The sequence below is a fragment of the Salmo salar genome, chromosome 22 (genome assembly GCF_965601325.2).
Source record: "Salmo salar chromosome 22, fSalSal1, whole genome shotgun sequence".
In the NCBI taxonomy this organism is placed as follows: domain Eukaryota; kingdom Metazoa; phylum Chordata; class Actinopteri; order Salmoniformes; family Salmonidae; genus Salmo; species Salmo salar.
Genome location: NC_138312.1, coordinates 30,207,501 through 30,227,243, shown reverse-complemented (window position 1 = coordinate 30,227,243; position 19,743 = coordinate 30,207,501). Strand labels below are relative to the sequence as shown.

General features: G+C 43.6%; 2 protein-coding genes across 8 annotated transcripts in view; one reads left to right on the top strand and one right to left on the bottom strand.

Moving 5' to 3' along the window:
• The first annotated feature begins 196 nt into the window (after positions 1-196).
• LOC106583072 (epidermal growth factor receptor kinase substrate 8-like protein 3) lies at positions 197-12,824 on the top strand. Of its 3 annotated transcripts, none has more exons than XM_014166862.3 (20): positions 197-487; positions 1,433-1,529; positions 1,660-1,730; positions 1,875-1,939; positions 2,081-2,239; positions 5,368-5,517; positions 5,628-5,704; positions 5,805-5,932; positions 6,160-6,311; positions 6,432-6,546; positions 7,890-7,963; positions 8,077-8,151; positions 8,358-8,503; positions 8,633-8,810; positions 8,908-8,939; positions 9,041-9,137; positions 9,394-9,501; positions 11,626-11,711; positions 11,872-12,004; positions 12,104-12,824. In XM_014166862.3, exons 2-20 carry the CDS (start codon positions 1,456-1,458, stop codon positions 12,134-12,136), a joined length of 1,953 nt encoding a protein of 650 aa, XP_014022337.3. In that variant the 5' UTR covers positions 197-487; positions 1,433-1,455; the 3' UTR covers positions 12,137-12,824. The 3 variants fall into 3 exon arrangements, with proteins under 3 accessions (XP_014022337.3, XP_014022333.3, XP_014022336.3); XM_014166858.3 differs by having other exon boundaries at positions 5,802-5,932; XM_014166861.3 differs by lacking the exon at positions 197-487 and adding an exon at positions 1,021-1,281 and having other exon boundaries at positions 5,802-5,932.
• The window catches only part of LOC106583055 (AMP deaminase 2), a 58,912-nt gene continuing 51,966 nt past the window's right edge, over positions 12,798-19,743 (bottom strand). For all 5 annotated transcript variants that reach the window (XM_045705356.2, XM_045705353.2, XM_045705354.2 and 2 more), the window contains 9 exons: positions 19,466-19,660; positions 19,231-19,362; positions 18,901-19,064; positions 18,575-18,701; positions 18,276-18,439; positions 18,019-18,139; positions 17,603-17,776; positions 17,218-17,328; positions 12,798-17,050 (listed from right to left, as the gene is read on the bottom strand). In XM_045705356.2, the coding sequence (XP_045561312.1) occupies positions 16,832-17,050; positions 17,218-17,328; positions 17,603-17,776; positions 18,019-18,139; positions 18,276-18,439; positions 18,575-18,701; positions 18,901-19,064; positions 19,231-19,362; positions 19,466-19,660 (1,407 nt within the window). In that variant the 3' untranslated portion in view covers positions 12,798-16,831. The remainder of the gene's footprint in view (positions 17,051-17,217; positions 17,329-17,602; positions 17,777-18,018; positions 18,140-18,275; positions 18,440-18,574; positions 18,702-18,900; positions 19,065-19,230; positions 19,363-19,465; positions 19,661-19,743) is intronic.

Sequence of the window (19,743 nt, the reverse complement as noted above, 5' to 3'; positions counted from 1 at the left end):
TGTATAAACTTTGAACCACATTTCATATCTCCATGTTGGTCCCAACTGACTCTAAAATAGTCTGTTAACTGCTATCATACTCACAACTGGTTAACAACAGGAGTGATTTACAGGAGTCTGTATGGGCTAGTCAAGGATCCCTCCCCGACAGAGACCTTTGCTCTGTGGGGATGCCGTCATGAATACCAGGCACACCCACAATCACTACCCTGGAGCTGAGTATAAACGTCTACATTTCTGGCATCTTCTCCCATAAGGTATTTGTCTCAGCAGTAACACCTTATTGAGTGCTGTCCCTCTATTGGATCAATGTGCTCTTGACTCTGGACTTTGCCCTTGTCTTTTATGTGGAACTAAATCTTGGAAGTATTTGTTCCGCAATAAAAACCCAGGCCTGAAATATGAGTGCTATCGGCTTTGAAGTAGAAGAGACAAATACATTTATCCACAACAAATAACACAGAAAAACCATTGCCGGATACAACAGGTAAGGTACCTGTAACATCTATAAACCATAGGTTGTCCTGTGTTTTTTTTCAGTGTTTTTCCTGGTAAGAGTTTGATCAGCTAATGAGTCCAGTGTTGATTTAAACCATTTTTTAATATAGCGGAGTTAGTGCGTGAGTATCTCAAATGCTTATTTATACAGCATATAGGCCCCCTTTACCTGCTGTAAGCTGACTTATCTTGAAACTATGTACATAGCTAGCCCTAATTAGGGTTGGGATTTGACGATAAAAAATATGTGTTGCTAGGTGTCAAATCCATAGCTAACCCATAATAAACCATGATTAACCATCTTCTGTCATTTATTAATGTTAACGGATCAATGTTTGACTTTACTTCAAACAATATCAACATTTTCAGCCGCTTGTGTTGCTTTCGTTTCAACTAATATGGTGGATGGAAAATGTCATTAAGATTTGTTGTTTGCTCTGTTCATGTGTGTTTGCACATCTCAGTCATATAAATGAAGGTATCACAGAAGTTCACAGAGCTTTGAGGTTTCTGGTTTCAAGTTGTTGTTTCCTTTGGGATCTATTGCAATCGTACATAACTAATATACTGTAAATGTCTAAACATGGTCTTTAGGCTATACATACAGTCCGCTGTACTGCCTGTAATAACATAATGAATGATTAACACTAGGGTTTATGCGGTGTGACGACTAAAGGTTTGTCCTCATGGTTCAGCTCAGCTCTGGAGTCTGATGTTATTCATTCATAGCACATCCTGTATAAAATCAAATGAATATAGTCATGACAATAACAACAATCACAGGTGAGTGTTTTATGTTACTCTATCACTAGCCAATAAGGTGAAATTAAGTACCAGTTGCAATTGCAGCAGTAGTTGTATTACGCTCTTGTGGTTGAGGTTGTGCCGGAGTGTTCTTGTGTCTTTACTGTATCGATGTCTCCTTGTGTTACAGTTGTGTGACCAAGGTGTTTAAGGATGTACAGGACTAACAGTCCCTATGGCTTTGACTCTAGCAGTTACGCAGGATCTGTCCAGTCCATCCAATCCAAGTAGGTGTTCTCTTGTGAGCTTGCATTGTGGCAATAACCCGTTTATGTTTCTTTCTCTTCTTAACTCTTGTATATTCTGTCTCTGAAATTGAATCTATATTATGCTTTTCTCTCAATTTTCTTCTGGAAGTGGCTATTCAGTGGATGATCGGTCATCACAGATATCAAATCTGTCCAGACCAAGTGCCAAGTCAATATATAGTAAGTAAAGAGAAAACATGACCATCAACATTGACTATTGACCTTGAGCAGTTGAATCTGATTACCTAAAGCATTGTTTATTATAGATTGTTTTGTGAATAGCAACCATGCATAACGGGTTAATCATTCCATGTATCCCATCAGTGCAGAGGAAGGAGTATGCAGACTCTATCACCAAGATTATGGACAAATTCCACTATAGAGTAGAGGTATTGTTTTGGTTTATCCAATATGAGGATTTTACTATGCTAATCATCTAGCCATGATAATGGTCTGCCTTTGATCACAATATGTACTCAGCTATTTCTGTGATATCATATACATGTATAAACCCTGTGTCTGTTCTCCAGCATCTGTTCACCTGTGACCTGGATGGTGGGGAGGTGCGTGATGTGAATGACTGTGTTGACAGGCTGAATATACTGGATGGGATGGGTAGGGTGTGGGGGCAGGACATGGTCCTGGAGGTGCGGGATGGGAACCTGCTGCTAACAGACATCGAGACCAAGGTTGGTGCATACACTTTACACTTGACACTAAAACATTGGGCGGGCAAAGCTATACCCATAGTTCACTAGCAGATATTAAGTGTTCTAGAGCAGTAGTTCCCAAACCTTTTATAGTCTCATACCCCTTCAAACATTCAACCTCCAGCTGTGTACCCCCTCTAGCACCAGGGTCAGCGCACTCTCAAATGTTGTTTTTTTACCATCATTGTAAGCCTGCCACACACACACACTATACGATGCATTTATTAAACATAAGAATAAGTGTGAGTTTTTGTCACAAAGTGACAAAGAGCTCTTATAGGACCAGGGCACTAATAATAATATAATAATAATCAATGATTTTGCTCTTTATTTAGCCATCTTACATCTAAAACCTTATTTGTTCCACAAAAATTGTGAATAACTCACCACAGCTTAATGAGAAGGGTGTGCTTGAAAGGATGCACATAACTCTGCAATGTAGGGTTGTATTGGAGAGAGACCCCGTCTTAAATCATTTTCCACACACAGTCTGTGCCTGTATTTAATTTGCATGCTAGTGAAGGCCAAAAATCCATTCTCACATAGGTATGTGGTTGCAAAGGGCATCAGTGTCCTTACAGCGCAATTTGCCAAGGCAAAAAAACTCTGAGCGCAGCCCTATCCAGAAATCTGGCAGTGGCTTCTGATTAAATGAAATTTTCACAGAGCCGCTTGTTGCAATTTCGATGAGGCTGTCTTGTTCAGATATTGGTAAGTGGACTGGAGGCAGGGCGTGAAAGGGATAACGAATCCAGTTGTTTGTGTCGTCCATTTCGGGAAAGTACCTGCGTAATTGTGCACCCAGCTCACTCAGGTGCTTCGCTATATCACATTTGACATTGTCTGTAAGCTTGAGTTCATTTGCACACAAAAAATCATACAATGATGGAAAGACCTGTGTGTTGCCCTTGTTAATGCAGACAGAGAAGAGCTCCAACTTCTTAATCATAGCCTCAATTTTGTCCCGCACATTGAATATAGTTGCGGAGAGTCCCTGTAATCCTAGATTCAGATCATTCAGGTGAGAAAAAACATCACCCAGATAGGCCAGTCGTGTGAGAAACTCGTCATGCAAGCGGTCAGACAAGTGAAAATTGTGGTCAGTAAAGACAACTATAAGCTCGTCTCTTTATTAAAAAAAATGTGTCAATACTTTTCCCCTTGTTAACCAGCGCACTTCTGTATGTTGTAAAAGCATTACATGGTCGCTGCCGATATCATTGCATAATGCAGAAAATACACAAGAGTTCAGGGGCCTTGTTTAAACAAAGTTAACCATTTTCACTGTAGTGTCCAAAACGTCTTTCAAGCTGTCAGGCATTCCCTTGGCAGCAAGAGCCTCTCGGTGGATGCTGCAGTGTACCCAAGTGGCGTCGGGAGCAACTGCTTGCACGCGCGTTACCACTCCACTGTGTCTTCCTGTCATGGCTTTTGCGCCATCAGTACAGATACCAACACATCTTGACCACCAAAGTCCATTGGATGTCACAAAGCTGTCCAGTACTTTAAAAATATCCTATTATGTTGTCCTGGTTCCCAGTGATTTGCAGAAGAGGATGTCTTCCTTAATTGACCCCCATAAACACAACGAACATATACCAGGAGCTGTGCCAGGCCCGTCACGTCTTTTGACTCATCCAGCTGTACGCATATAGTTCACTGGATTGTATGCGAAGCGGTAATTGTTTCGAAACATCTCCTGCCGTGTCACAGATGCGTCGTGAAACAGTGTTGTTTGATGAAGGCATTGTCTGTATAGTTTTTTTGGCCTTCTCCCCCAGCATTGTCCCAGCCATATCTGCGGCAGCAGGAAGAATTAAGTCCTCCACAATAGTATGGGGCTTGCCTGTCCTAGCCACTCAGTTGCTCACCATATAAGACGCTTCTAGCCCCTTCTTATTAATGGTATCTGTTGCTTTTATACATGTCTCACTACTCTAAAGTTGTCTTTATTCTCGCTCGAAAAACTGGCTTATTTTTCAAATTGTCATGTTTCGTTTTTAAATGTCTGCACAAGAGTGAAGGTTTCCGCGAGAGAGTAATGGTTAATGCGATTGGATGTTAATTATTTGACTAGGCTACCTGTATTTGACATTATGTTGTTATTTTGCTGAACACTAGATGGTTAAACATTGATCTTCAGTTTCTTGGCAATTTCTTACATGGAATAGCCTTCATTTCTCAGAACAAGAATAGACTGATGAGTTTCAGAAGAAAGTTAATTATTTTTGGCCATTTTGAGCCTGTAATCGAACCCACGAATGCTGTTGCTCCAGATACTCAACTATTCTAAAGAAGGCCAGTTTTATTGCTTCTTTAATCAGAACAGCAGTTTTCAGATGTGCTAATGTAATTGCAAAAGGGTTTTCTAATGATCAATTAGCATTTTAAAATGATAAACTTGGATTAGCTAACACAACGTGCCATTGGTGGTTGCTGATAATGGGCCTCTGTACGCCTATGTAGATATTCCATAAAAATTATGCCGTTTCCAGCTACAATAGTCCTTTACAACATTAACAATGTCTACGCTGTATTTCTGATCAATTTGATGTTATTTTAATGGACAAAAAATGTGCTTTTCTTTAAAAAACAAGGACATTTCTAAGTGACCCCAAACTTTTGAACGGTAGTGTACATACTGTACACAACACAACATACAGGCTCTACTCAACACAAAATACATACTGTACACAACACAACAAAACATACATACTGTACACAACACAAGATACATACTGTGTACAACATACATACTGTACTCAACACAAAATACATACTGTACACAACACAACATACAGGCTCTACTCAACACAAAATACATACTGTACACAACATACATACTGTACACAACACAACACAGGTTGTACACAACACAACATATATACTGTACACAACACAACATACAGGCTGTACACAACATACAGGCAGTAATAGCTATGGTTTCTGTTTGTCGTTTTACATTTCTCTTTGCCTTTTCAAATGTACAGATGGCTTAAAAATCTATCAGTTCTGATTCATGACCTACTATCTCCCCCTCCTCCCCTCTTCTCCCTTCTCCCCATCCTCCCCTCTCCCCCTCTCCCCTCTCCTTGTGTGGGGTTTAGGAGGAGCTGGAGTCCCTGCCTCTGAGCAGCATTGTGGAGCTGAAGGCTGTGATGGACAGCTGTGTGTACAATTCCCTGCTGACCGCGACCGTCAAGGACCGCAGCAAGAGGACCACCAGTGTCTTCATGTTCCAGTGTGAGGACCTCAGGGTGAGGAGACTGTTATTTATCCCTGAGCTTGTCACCAGTTTGTATTATGATCATTATGTTACTCTCATGTTTCAAAATGGTTTTAAATGGATGTTGGTGATTCATTTCAGGCCGATTTCATAAAACGGGACCTAGAGAGAGCACTCCCTCACCAGAGAGATGACGTTAGCAATCACAGCAACAACAGGTAATAACAGTCTACAAATGCGTATAAATTGGTGGTTTACTGTAGGTTATCACAGTATATGCTCATTTTCTCTGGGTAAACCTCTTCTCCTCTCTAGCAGGGGCAATCTAGAAGTTATGTCTGGCCATCAAATTGTTAGGAATTTTCAGAAAACTGGCCCACCCCCTGAGCAGAGAGAATGGACTCCTCCAGAAGAACCCTCATCTCAATGGAGCGCTCCGGACTATGGTCAGTAATGGCATGCTCCAACCCAAAATACCTCTGTAGTCATTGGAAACCATTGATCAAGAGGACTACAGTTGTGAGCTTGTCTAGATCACTGTAAGAAACCCTGAGACGATTTGGTCAAGGGTTTGTTTCCAGTGTTAATGACAGATGAATAGCTTTAGTCAAGGTGATGCCAAATATCTTGAAAACAAATCAGTTCTGTATTTATCAATGTGTGTGTTCAATAGATGAAGATCCTATACCTATACCGCCCATGCCCAGAGAAGAGCCCCCTCCTCACAGGAAGGAAACCCCAGTCCAAACCCTCTTTACGGAGGACAAGCCCGAGACAGCCCCTGTCTCTCATCCACGCCCATACACAGAGACTGATAGGAATGTGGTCAGTACTCTGCCTCTATCAATATATTATTAATGTTAGCAGTACTGTGGACGATTGCTTAAGGTACTTTTAGTGGGTTGCATATGAATATTGTACAACATTTTCTTGTTTTTTCCACAGGACATCTTGAATCATATTTTCAATGATATTGAGATGTTTATGGACCAAGTCGCTGCCACAGCAGCCAAAGCCGAGATGACAAAAAAGAAAAAAAAGAAGAAGAACAAGGATAAAGGTGATATAGAAATGCATTTCCCCTTATTCCAAAAAAGGCTACACCAGTGGTTACATTGAACCAGAGCTACTGTGTGTCCAAAGAGAAAAGTAGAATAAAGGTATGATAAACCAAAGTAAGTGTTAGGGTAATGGTGGTTAGGGTCAGGGTCAGGGTAATGGATAGGGTAAGGGTTGAGCTGGGGTGTGGACATGAAGCTAGGGTTAGGGTCAGGGTAATGGATAGGGTAAGGGTTGAGCTGGGGTGTGGACATGAAGCTAGGGTTAGGGTCAGGGTTATGGATAGGGTAAGGGTTGAGCTGGGGTGTGGACATGAAGCTAGGGTTAGGGTCAGGGTTATGGATAGGGTAAGGGTTGAGCTGGGGTGTGGACATGAAGCTAGGGTTAGGGTCAGGGTAATGGATAGGGTAAGGGTTGAGCTGGGGTGTGGACATGAAGCTAGGGTTAGGGTCAGGGTAATGGATAGGGTAAGGGTTGAGCTGGGGTGTGGACATGAAGCTAGGGTTAGGGTCAGGGTAATGGATAGGGTAAGGGTTGAGCTGGGGTGTGGACATGAAGCTAGGGTTAGGGTCAGGGTAATGGATAGGGTAAGGGTTGAGCTGGGGTGTGGACATGAAGCTAGGGTTAGGGTCAGGGTTATGGATAGGGTAAGGGTTGAGCTGGGGTGTGGACATGAAGCTAGGGTCAGGGTCAGGGTAATGGATAGGGTAAGAGTTGAGCTGGGGTGTGGACATGAAGCTAGGGTCAGGGTCAGGGTTATGGATAGGTTAAGGGTTGAGCTGGGGTGTGGACATGAAGCTAGGGTTAGGGTCAGGGTAATGGATAGGGTAAGGGTTGAGCTGGGGTGTGGACATGAAGCTAGGGTTAGGGTCAGGGTAATGGATAGGGTAAGGGTTGAGCTGGGGTGTGGACATGAAGCTAGGGTTAGGGTCAGGGTAATGGATAGGGTAAGGGTTGAGCTGGGGTGTGGACATGAAGCTAGGGTTAGGGTCAGGGTAATGGATAGGGTAAGGGTTGAGCTGGGGTGTGGACATGAAGCTAGGGTTAGGGTCAGGGTAATGGATAGGGTAAGGGTTGAGCTGGGGTGTGGACATGAAGCTAGGGTTAGGGTCAGGGTAATGGATAGGGTAAGGGTTGAGCTGGGGTGTGGACATGAAGCTAGGGTTAGGGTCAGGGTTATGGTTAGGTAACCAAAACGTGGAATAACCTTAAACCTAATCTTGGCTCCCCCACCTGAACCCATTATTTAACCCCTGGGATATCCCATATTCAGGTGCAAGATGACAGTGTGAAAACTATGGTCTGAGGTTTGAGTTTTTTGATGCCATTTGTTTCATTTCCGAGGCATTGACGGCATGCCACCAGCAGAGGAGTTTAAAACCTGTCTCCACAAAATCAAATACGGGTTCAACCTTCTGGTGTGTATTCAAATATCTCTGCTATTTTGTTGTTGTAGACTCATGATTTAATAAATGCTATTCATTTAATATGAGAGCTTAATCCAGTACCTTTGGTCTGTTTACTGTGACAGGGGGAGCTCAATGGAAAGATTAGTAATCCCAGCGCTCCGGAATTCGTCCACTGCCTCTTCTCCACCCTGACATTTGTAAGTTACTCCTACTGCTTACTCCATCTTTGTTTTCAACACAGGGCTTCACCCATGATCATCTTTTTCAACGTTATGTTTTGAACAGCCTACCTTCTGTCCCATTTGATTATATGAGCAAATGAATTGACAGTGCATGATAACTTCCCATCAATGAGTTCTGTGCGCTTGTTTCCCACCACTTCCACTACCCCTCCCTCCTCCAGGTGGTATCCCACTGCCCTAAGGAGCTGCCCCCCACCATCGTGGCGCCCCTGCTGGAGCCTGAGTGTATCCGTCTGCTGAGTGAGGAAGCCACCCCTGAGGAGGACCAGCTGTGGCAGTCACTGGGAGACGCCTGGAACATCCCCAGGTGAGAATCAGTGATTAGTAGTCTATCAGGGAATTGGGGGAGTTACTGTCAGTCAGGGGTGCTCTGTGCATACAAATGTTCTTCCATACATTTTGATAATGGCTTCCTATGTCCCTGATGGGTTACCAGTACAAAATGGCCCGAGGATGACGAGGACATCCCTACCTACACTCTGGAGTTCTACGATGGTTGGCAGCCCCCAGAGGTGACCCACTCTCCCCCAGGGAGAGAGCCAGAGAAGAGAGAACCTGAGAGGAGGCAGCAGAGTCAGAATCAGAGTCAGAGTCCATTCTCCACCCCTGAAAAGGTAAATACCCAGTGAGCTACATCTCATAGTTCTCTATAGGCTGGGTAGTTTCAATAAGGTTTCTTTCGATAAGTTCTTTCAAAACTTTCCCCTGTAGAGTTCGGCCCAATGGAAGCCTCCACCATCACGGTATGCATTAAGAAACAATTATAAACTATTTAAAAGCCATGGAAACATTATGGATACATGTTGTTCTGTGTGTGTCTATAGTTCTATGTATGTGTTTTCAGTCCAGATGAGCCAAACCCCAGTTACATGCGTGTGATGTATGACTTCACTGCAAGGAACAACAGAGAGCTGAGCATCTCCAAGGGAGAAGTGGTTCAGGTGAGCCTCATCAACACCACTACATGTCAACAGCACTTTGAAGTCTGCCTGCATGCCGCCTGCCTGCCTGCCTGTCTGCCTGCCTGTCTGTCTGCCTGTCTGTCTGTCTGTCTGTCTGTCTGTCTGTCTGTCTGTCTGTCTGTCTGTCTGTCTGTCTGTCTGTCTGTCTGTCTGTCTGTCTGTCTGTCTGTCTGTCTGTCTGTCCGCCCAAGAGGAGGTTTTGACAGAAGCGTATGTGTGCTCTGTGCTTCCACAGCTACTGGACATGTCCAAGAAATGGTGGAAAGTAAGGAGCAACAGAGGGGAGCAGGGCTTTGTGCCCAACAACATACTGGAGTCAGTGGACAAGGAGCAGGAAAAACAGGCAAGTAACCCTAACCCTAACCCAAGTTACCCCAACACTCAGCAACACTTTATACTGGAAAGCCAGTGTGTTATTATGTTGTGTATGCTCCATGTGGGGAACTCAGACCCGTGTTACGCCTGCGTAAATGGAACTTTATTCCCTTTTTCCTTTCCCTTATTCACTTTCTCTCTGCGTATTCTGACCTTCGTCTTAAGCATGAGGAAATGCATGTGACAGCCAGATATTAGTTTGGGGAGGTGATCACAGAAATGGAGGTGTGGCAGAGGTGTGTCTACAGATACATCTATTCTGACCTTGACTTAATTCCCTCATAATTCCAACACCTTTACTCGCGAGGAGCCATGAATAAGGTTTAGCACCTGTCAGTTCCAAGTGAAAAAACATCTACTATTTCAGAAAGAAATAACGCCATCTTCCATGCCCTGTAATGTATACATTGATAAGAGCTAGGTAAATGACTTATCCGTTTGGAGAAGGGGATTGTAATTACCAATGTTTTAGATTATTTTTCCTTATCGACGAATGTGAAGCCAGTCATATGTAAGCAAACTATAATTCATGTCAACATGACATGTGTTACGGACCCTTTTCCACGGTGAATTAGACTATAAATAGCTCTGCCGTTATTCCGAATGTTCACACAATTTACGGGATTAAATTTGGCTCAACCTACCTAGTTGATTTATGTACTCTAGAATGTTTTAATTATATTCCTGGTCATTTCTCAGTTTTTACTCCCTAAAAGCTTGTTTTGGTCATGTAGATACACTACATGACCAAAATTATGTGGACACCTGCTAGTCATTCTAAAATCATGGGCATTAAAATGGAGTTGGTCCCCCCTTTGCTGCTATAACAGCCTCCACTCTTCTGGGAAGGCTTTCCACCAGATGTTGGAACATTGCTGCAGGGACTTGCTGCCATTCAACTACAAGAGCATTAGTGAGGTTGGGCACTAATGTTGGGCGATTAGGCCTGGCTCGCAGTCTGCGTTCCAATTCATCCCAAAGGTGTTTGATGGGGTTGAGGTCAGGGCTCTGTGCAGGCAAATCAAGTTCTTCCACACTGATCTCAACAAACCATTTCTGTACGGACCTCGCTTTGTGCACGGGGGCATTGTCATGCTGAAATAAGAAAGGGCCTTCCCCAAACTGTTGCCACAAAGTTGGAAGCACTGAATAGTTTAGAATGGCATTGTATGCTGTAGCGTTAAGATTTCTCTTCATTGGAACTAAGGAGCCAAAACCATGAAAAACAGCCCCAGACCATTATTCCTCCTTCACCAAACTTTATAGTTGGCACTGTGCATTGTGGCAGGTAGAGTTTTCCTGGCATCTGCCAAACCAAGATTTGTTCATCAGACTGCCAGATGGTGAAGTGTGATTCATCACCCCAGAGAACACGTTTCCACTGCTCCAGAGTCCAATGGCGGCGAGATTTACACCACTCCAGCCAATGCTTGGCATTGCGCATGGCAATCTTCGGCTTGTGTGCGGCTGCTGGGCCATGGAAACCCAATTCATGAAGCTCCCGACAAACAGTTCTTGTGCTGATGTTGCTTCCAGAGGCGGTTTGGAACTCGGTAGTAAATGTTGCAACATAGGACAGACAATTTTTACGCGCTACACGTTTCAGCACTCGGTGGTCGTGTTCTGTGAGCTTGTGTGGCCTACCACTTCGCGGCTGAGCCATTGTTGCTCCTAGACGTTTCCACTTCATAATAACAGCACTTACAGTTGACCGGGGCACAAATGTGCAGGGAAGAAATGTGATGAATTGACTTGTAAAGGTGGCATCCTATGACGGTGCCGTATTGAAAGTCACTGAGCTCTTCAGTAAGGCCATTCTACTGCCAATGTTTGTCTTTGGAGATTGCATGGCAGTGTGCTCGGCTTTATACACCTGTTAGCAATGGGTGTGGCTGAAATACCCAAATCCACTAATTTGAAGGGGTGTCCACATACTTTTGTATATATAGTGTAAGTCTGAATACCAAATACTGAGAAGTGCTTCAATCAAAACGCATAAAAAAGGAATAGATTTCCTAAGTCTGAATCGAGCTCCATGTGTTTAGTGCACTGTATTAGTGTGTAATTATCAGGACGTTATTCCCCCTGTTAGGAAAACAGTGGTCCTCCCTCCCTAACCAAGAGGTCCAAGCCTGACCAAGTGAAGGCCTGGCTGGAGTACAAGGGCTTCAGTAAAATGTAAGAGCACTCAAACTCCCAATCACATTAACTATAGATTATTGATCTCTGTAGGCATACATGTGATTGACTACAGTAGTTCTAAAGTGAGCATGAGAAAATTACAGGATAAGTATTGTATCTCCTTTCCATGATTTGTTCATTCCTCCCTCTCTCTCAGCACGGTGCGTTGTCTGGGTGTGCTGAGTGGCTCTATGCTCCTGGGGATGACAAGAGAGGAGCTGAAGATTGTGTGTCCTGAGGAGGGGGGGCGGGTCTTCTTCCAGCTCCAGAACATCAAGTCTGCCATGGCTGTAAGTCCCACACCACTCTGTCTTTAGCAGTACAACTGTTGATTTATATTCTTGTACATGACAGGTAACAAAGTGATTTGTTTTTCCTTTCCACTCCAGCTTGCCAGTGAGGTAAGGCCCATAGAGCCTTAGGACGGGAGAAGACAAGATGACCAGAGAGTCACAAACGAGTCGGGACATGAAGTTTCAACCCTTGAGCTTCAAGCTACAAATTTCCGATGTGCAGTAGAGAAAATTCTGATTATATCCACTGAAAACACAAAGTAACCAGAGTTTAGTTAGAAGTATGTAGGGCGGACGTATCAAAGCTCTAGTGTTAGTTACATTTAGTAAAAAATACTATTTGTGCATTTGATAAGATCCAATACTTAAAGACAGATCCTCTCTATATATATTCTGTATCAACTGTTTTAACTTAAATATGTTTACCATATGTATTGTATCAAACCAGTGTTGATGCCACTTGATTCTATGATTGATCTTGATTAGTTTATTCAAGTCACCATTTATACATGTAGAAATTTATGTTAAGTGTTACAATACTTTATGTATCTGGTTGTTGATGTATCTGAAATGTAATCAATTGATATATATATATTTTATTTTGGTAGTGATATGTATGGACATGTAAATCACATGACATAAAATCATCAAGTAAGTCAGTCTGTATCTCTGTAAACTAATCATGTCTCTCAATGTTGGATCTGTTTATCCACATAAATCACTTGTATTATTTGACTTTAGCTGAATGACACCAGCCAACAACTGAATGAATGATGTAAGTTACAACACGTTAGATGAATAAACATGCTTTATTTCATTCTTCAGACGTTACACATGTACCATATCAGAAGCATTTGAGGAAATGTAAAACATTGGCATTCATTTAAAGTCATGATAGTGACTACAATAGACTTAAACAAATGAAAGACAATGAAAACCATGTCAATAATAGAACAACACATGTGCAGAGAACCTTTCATGTAAAAACATTAAAATGTCTAAAAGAATGAATGGAGGCACAAAATCATCACAAGTCAACAAACTCTTTGTATTAAACATAATGAAGTGAAAAGAATACTAGGTGATTTTTCAATGAGAAAATCAATTGAACAAAAAACAAAACTCGCAGTGTGATGATTGACTGATTAGTTGGTTTGTGTTCTGTGATGACAACACACCGTATATCAATACTGCCCAAGACTCTTTGCACTCCTGAACACAGTGCAAGAAAACAAACAGCATTTGACAACTTTGTTTGTGTGCTCTTTTGATTGGAACAGAAATACATATGGCAGTCCTTAGTGAAGTTTGATACAAAGTATGGTCTATGGTACCCTACAGTAGGACCAACAGGTTCCCTAGCATTGTAGTTTATAAACAAGCAAAGAAAGTCAACTGATTGTACAGATGGAGATCAACAACAGGAGTTAGAGAGGTTTTGAAAGAACAGATCTGTGAACTCTGATGGACAATCTGAAATGGATGGATGGAAATGAAAAGGTAAGGTCAACGAAGTTGTTGGGTCCCTCAGTGAGCCACACCTGGATCTAAACATGGATGTCTGATCCTTTATCACAAATCCTTCAAAACATACAGGCATCCTCTAATTCTCTGCGAAATACGATTTCAAAGAATCAAATCAAAAGTTGTACTAAACGGTTGCTTGTTTTTTAAAGCCCTCTTTGGATCAATCAAAGAGAAACAGTGTTCCAGTCTATGGCTGTATGTCTGTGGGAAGGATTACAGTGTTTGAGTGGGTGTTTAGGTGTGAATGTACAGCCAGATTACATAGGCAGCTCTGGCTGAGTTAAATGTCAGAGAGGATACCCATTATGGCTCTGGGTCCTACCATTGCTGAAGGCCCCTCCAAATAACCCTAGTTAACTTCATCAACTTCACTCAATACTCTACTGAGAGAAAGCTTACATGGAACACTTAACAGAGTTCAACATCCCTAACACAATCAACAAAAACACCAGAAAAACTATTCAAATACTAAATAATAAAAGAATATACATGGAAATATTGAGTCCAATTGTAAATCTAGTGAAAGACAAGGCCAATAATAATGAGAAAATACATCTTTCTGCTTAAACAAGGGCAGTTTTAAATGATCTACAGCAACAAAACCAAGTTTGTGATCTAGATATTGATATACTGTTTATATAAACCTTTTATATCCATAGCCTTTAAAAAAATACACTTTATATATTAAATCCATTCCCATGTTCAGCTTGTCCTAAATGATCTGGTTTCTAAAATATTTACTCGTATATATCGGGCTTTTGTCACACTTAGGTTTTTAAAATGGGCTGGTAGGTAATGGTATGCAATGCATGGTGAACATTTACAACTAGGGCCCAGTAATCCCACTGGAACAGTCTTGGCAAATAAAAGGACTGTACAAATAGAACTCCCACAGTTTGAATCATAGAAGAGGTCCGATGAGGAGAACGCTCGTTGGGTGAGATGGGGATGAATTTACAGAAATAGAATTAGGAATTAGAATAGGATCTCTATGGTACAGATCACATCTGTTTTGGTGACCACGAAAACCATGACTGTGATGGGGGTGAGTTCATTTGATGCTGATAACAACCAAGCAACTATGTCTCTGCATGGTTTGAGCGTTGCCATAGTGATGAGCTGGATTTGAGTTTGTTTTGCAGAACTCAAACTAACAACAATCATTGACTTCACACATACTTCATACATGACAGTTGTTCAGCTTCCTTGGATTGTCATGTGTTGCTTTTTCACATTACAGACCACTTTAAACAGCTTCCCAGACACTCCTGTGGCCACACAGTGGTCCATGCAGGCATGCACAACATAAGATGCACAGTGGAAATGCAGTCAAAGCAGAGCATTGCTAAAAACGCTTCTTCCACTTCACTGGAAGGCCTGGGTAGATAAAGGATAAATACTTTAACATACAGCACGCAGCCTGGTATCAGTTCCTTGATGTTAGGACAGCAAAAATGCTTAAGCTTGAAGAGGACAGGTGTTGTGGTTGTTGTTGATGAGGAGTGAGGCGTGGCAGCAGGGCATGAAAACGGAGAGTGACAGGCTAGCAGTGGTAAGGTCTTCACCTGGTAAGTCTGGTTTGGTGCATACAGGGCACTCACTACATGCAATAACTAATAACCAACATAGTGGGCCCAGAGGTCAGTCCACAGACACAGTGAGTGTTGAGGTAATGGTAGGGGACAGGGGAGCCTCCCTGACATTCTTCTTGTGCTTGGAAAACACGCTGTGGTTTAACATCTCTTATCATACACACCTCTAAGCATCCACTCTACCACAGACTGATATCTTTTCTTTAGATATACACACCTCTTCTTTAGATATACACACATGTACCTCTTCTTTAGATATACACACATGTACCTCTTCTTTAGATATACACACATGTACCTCTTCTTTAGATATACACACATGTACCTCTTCTTTAGATATACACACATGTACCTCTTCTTTAGATATACACACGTACCTATATCCTTTTTAGATATTTAGTATATTGTACACATCATGGAATAGTATAAATCTACTCTTTTTGTCTGCATATTCTATAACTAATGTGATTTGTTAAATAAAAATAACATTGATGTTAATGTTCATTTAATGGAATGTTTGCACTAGACCAGCCAGGAACACAGCTCCATGCCCTGATGGCTGCTACCGTTTCTCTGCTGAATGTCCTGCCTGCTATTTCATTCAGAGAGACCGGCCGAGAGGACTCATTTAGCGAATAAATCACTTCAACCTGCCGGAAGCACAGAGACGGATGAAAGCCATCAGATACCCAGCAGCAGACAGACTGGAATTGTGCACGACTTCTGCTTCTAGACCACACAGATTTGGTCCTTTCTCCATTTTTCTTAACTCAGTACGTCCATACATTAGAAGTTTGTTACCGCGGTTTCCATGAAACTCTAAGTTACATGTGACTGTTCCTATCAGTGCGCAACGGGTGTTGGAACAATGTAGTGTGGAACATTCACCTATGCATTGTTTAAGTGTGTCCATGTTGTGTAGGTTAGGCGACCCATGGACAATGCCCTCATAATATTTATGTTGAGTTGTATCTGCTTCCCTACTTCATTGTGAAGATTTTAAACTAGATGAGCTTCAGGCAGCATGACTGTGTGATGGAAGATAAGCAGCTTTCAGGACGGCTAAACTGTGCAGTGTGTGTGTGTGTGTGTGTAATACAGGTGATGGGTACAAACATGCCAACAAATCACAGGCTGAACTGTGGGACCCTTTTTCCCATGCAGGGTCACATGACAAAGCAAAGGGCAGAAGTTTTGGTTTGAAGATATGGAGGGTCAGGAGATCAAAGTAACAGAGAAAGTGATCCAGGAACTGATTGAAGAACAGATGAGGTGAAAAAAAGAAAATAATCCAAGCACTGGATGTTACCCCTGCCAACCTTGACCATGCTGATTGAAATCTCACAGTGAGAATGAGATAGATAGGGAGGAGTCAAAAGAAGTAGAGAGGAAAAACAGGGGCTAACCAGAGTGAGTTGAAGAGGGAACCTGGGTTGAGGGAGAAGGGGGGGACTGGAACATGACTCCATACTGACCACCCCCATCACCGACAGAGAGATGGAGACACTCAGGGAGCATTGTATCCTTGGCTTTAGTACAAGAGAGCTGAGAGACGAGTGCACAGTCCAGTTCCCTAGTGGGAGGGGGATAAGGGGGTAAGAGGTAGAGGTTAAACAACAAGCTGGAGTCCACTCATACTGCACCCCCTCAGTGTCATGCAGGGAGGGGCCGAGGGGGGGTTAGAAGTCGGGGTGGGGTTGTTGATTTAGTGTCCTTCTGCCCCGACGGCGGCCATGGAGAGGGTGTCCTCCTCGTCGATGTTGTCCATCTCCTTGGTGCGCACAGCGTGGGTGATGAGGTTGAGCTCCTCCAGCAGGGTCTCACTGCGGTATGCCACGCGGATGTCTGGGACGTTGGTGCGACGGATGTCGTTGCTCTCAGGGCCCTCCTTGCTGTATTTGGGCCCCAGCCAGTAGCTCTTTGCCTGGAGACAAGAGAGAATGTCAGAGCTGAGCACTTGGCACAAAATGGCTGCCATGCACAACTTAATTGAATGAAATCCATTATTAATCCATTATAAGAGAGAAATTAAAAGGGAAGCTCAGAGACCAAAGAGGGTAAAAAGAGAGATAAGAGGAAGCGGATGGATACCTTGTGGGAGAAGCCGCTCATGAGGACGCTGTTCCTGGCCAGCTCACACATGTCACAGGAGCTCAGCTTCCACACCTGTGTGGCGATGCTGTACTCCTCCATCAGGGGCTCCTGAGGTCAAACACACACACACACACAAAAGACAAAATAAACATTAAGTGAATTATACTTATTGACTGTACTGACTCACTATTGCAGCTCCCATAGTTACATAGTTGTAGCGTGGATGGTTTTGCCTGTGTGTCTCTCTGTGTGTGTGTGTGTGTGTGTGTGTGTGTGTGTGTGTGTGTGTGTGTGTGTGTGTGTGTGTGTGTGTGTCTCTGTATGTGTATGTGTGTGTGTGTGTGTGTGTGTGTGTCTTGACAGAGCACCACTGTGCACTGACCTTGGTAAAGTGGAACTGTAGGGGGTCGTCAGTGGACAGAGAGACCATGAGGCCTCTGGACAGATACTCAGGCAGGGGGTTGCGGTGGTAGCTGAGGAACAAGCTGTTGTTGCTCAGGGGGGACATGGCGATGCCAATCTGAGCCAGGTAGTACAGGTACTGCAGCACTGGGGCCTGGGGACAAGAGGAGGAAAGAGACAATAGTCTATCTTGTTGAATGCACAACTACAGGAATTCAAGGGAACTGTTTGATAGTTCTCCTGAATTCTCTTAAATTAAAACTTAAGAAACCAGATGAGCAAACTCCAAAAGCCAAAAACTTCATTTAATAAATCAATCGAACCCAATCAAATCCTTCAGAGGTCTGCCATGGTAGTGTGGTGTTGCTATGGGAGACGGCATGTGTGCTGACTGACCTTCCTGAGCAGCAGCCCATGGGAGATGTTCTCTGACAGAATGAAACCCGACACCAGGTGGTGGACAGGTCCCGCCTCCCCGCAGTGAGGGCGCAGCACAAACGTGTGGAAACCACGCCTCCTGCATGGCACAAACAAACATAAAGCCTGTTCATAAACAATCCTTAAAAGGTTTGGATGCGATTCATACATCCTTTCTGTTGTTAAAACATTGATCTAGCGGTCTGTGTGTGGAGGCTCGTTAAGCAGCCTGGTACCTGCGCAGGTGGTTGAGCACGGTCATGTTGGCGTAGGTGTAGTAGAGGTAGTAGGAGTAGGGAGGGTTGTCCTCCTCTGTCCAGTCGGCTGGCAGGGGGCTGTCCATGTTGAAGATGTGGTGCTCCGGCTTGGACTCGTCATCCACGCTGTCAAAGCCCACCACCTAACAACACAGCGATAAGTTACTTTAAAACAGTGCCTGGAGTGTATGAAGGAGGTAGGGCCCTGAAAATGGCATCTGAAGTGTCTGTTTGTGGATATGTTGGGGTGTGTGTGGACTGCTGGGCGAGTGCCTCACATGCTGCAGGAAGAGGTGCAGCTCAGGGTGGCTGCGGGGGTTGATGGTGACCTCAAACAGAGGCATGAAGATGTTCTCCATCATCTCCTGGAAGTTGGCCAGCTGCTTCTTGGTTCGGTACACATCACTACAGTCAGAGGAGGGTTAACGTCACTCGCACATAATATGGAACACTCACATTCATGCATAGTCCTCATTTACAGATTCATAACCTTCATTCATAATACTTGACACAAATAGGAGAGGTTTACATCCAGGTAAGCTGACTAAAGGTAGATGTGGGTAACTGCTTTGTTGATGCTGTATTAGGTACAGACACTACTCACAAGAGGCGGGGCACTTGGATGAGCCAGCGCACGTTGTCAGAGTAGACTTGGTGTTTGACGGCCCACTGGGCCAGCTTGTCCCACTCGTCCCGGGAGCGGCCGTAGATGGACAGGCGCAGTTCCACGTTCTGGTACTTACTCTCCTCTAGGTCAGCCATCACCTCCTGAAGGAACATCAACAACAACAATACATTAGAGACATTAACATCATTCTATTCAATCGTACCAAATGATTTCTTAATATGAATGTACATTACTATGTGGGATGAACTAACACATAAACACAACTGTTTTTTTGGCTGTTTAAGGTAGCATGGGCTGGTTTCAGACCTTGATCATGTGGCCAAAGTATTTGCCCTCGATGTGGTTGTCTGTCTTGATGAAGATCTCTCTCAGGATGGACTCTCCGATGGGGTTGTATTTGGCGTTGAACTTGTCGAAGCGATGGAATGTGTTCCGGTCCTGAGAACAGACAGGTGACACTACATTTACTGTTCCACTCGTCTTCCCCAATCTCTTACCCCTCCCTCTTTAACAATGTTCTTCTCCCCTCCCCTCTCCTCACCGCGTGCATGTCCAGTGTGTCCACACTCAGGTCGAAGGCGGTCAGGTTCATGTTCTCAAACACCTCCATGAGGGTCTGTCCCCGCCCGTGCTCCATGTGGACTATCTCCCCAGGGTACTTCTTCATGGCCCGCTTGATAAAGCGCAGAAGGTGCTTCTGGTTCATACAGGACGAAGCGTGGATGTGGGTGTCCACCTGGGGGCAGAGGGAGGGAGGAGAGTCAGGGACAGGGACAGTGAGACATTGAGGATCGATGCCAGAAAGACGAAAGAAAAAGC

Coding starts and splice junctions, on each gene's coding strand:
- LOC106583072 (XM_014166858.3), top strand. CDS start 1,456: ATGTACAGGACTAACAGTCCCTATGGCTTTGACTCTAGCAGTTACGCA. Junction 5,518..5,627: donor TCCAGTGTGAGGACCTCAGG/GTGAGGAGACTG, acceptor GATTCATTTCAG/GCCGATTTCATAAAACGGGA. Junction 12,005..12,103: donor ACATCAAGTCTGCCATGGCT/GTAAGTCCCACA, acceptor TTTCCACTCCAG/CTTGCCAGTGAGGTAAGGCC.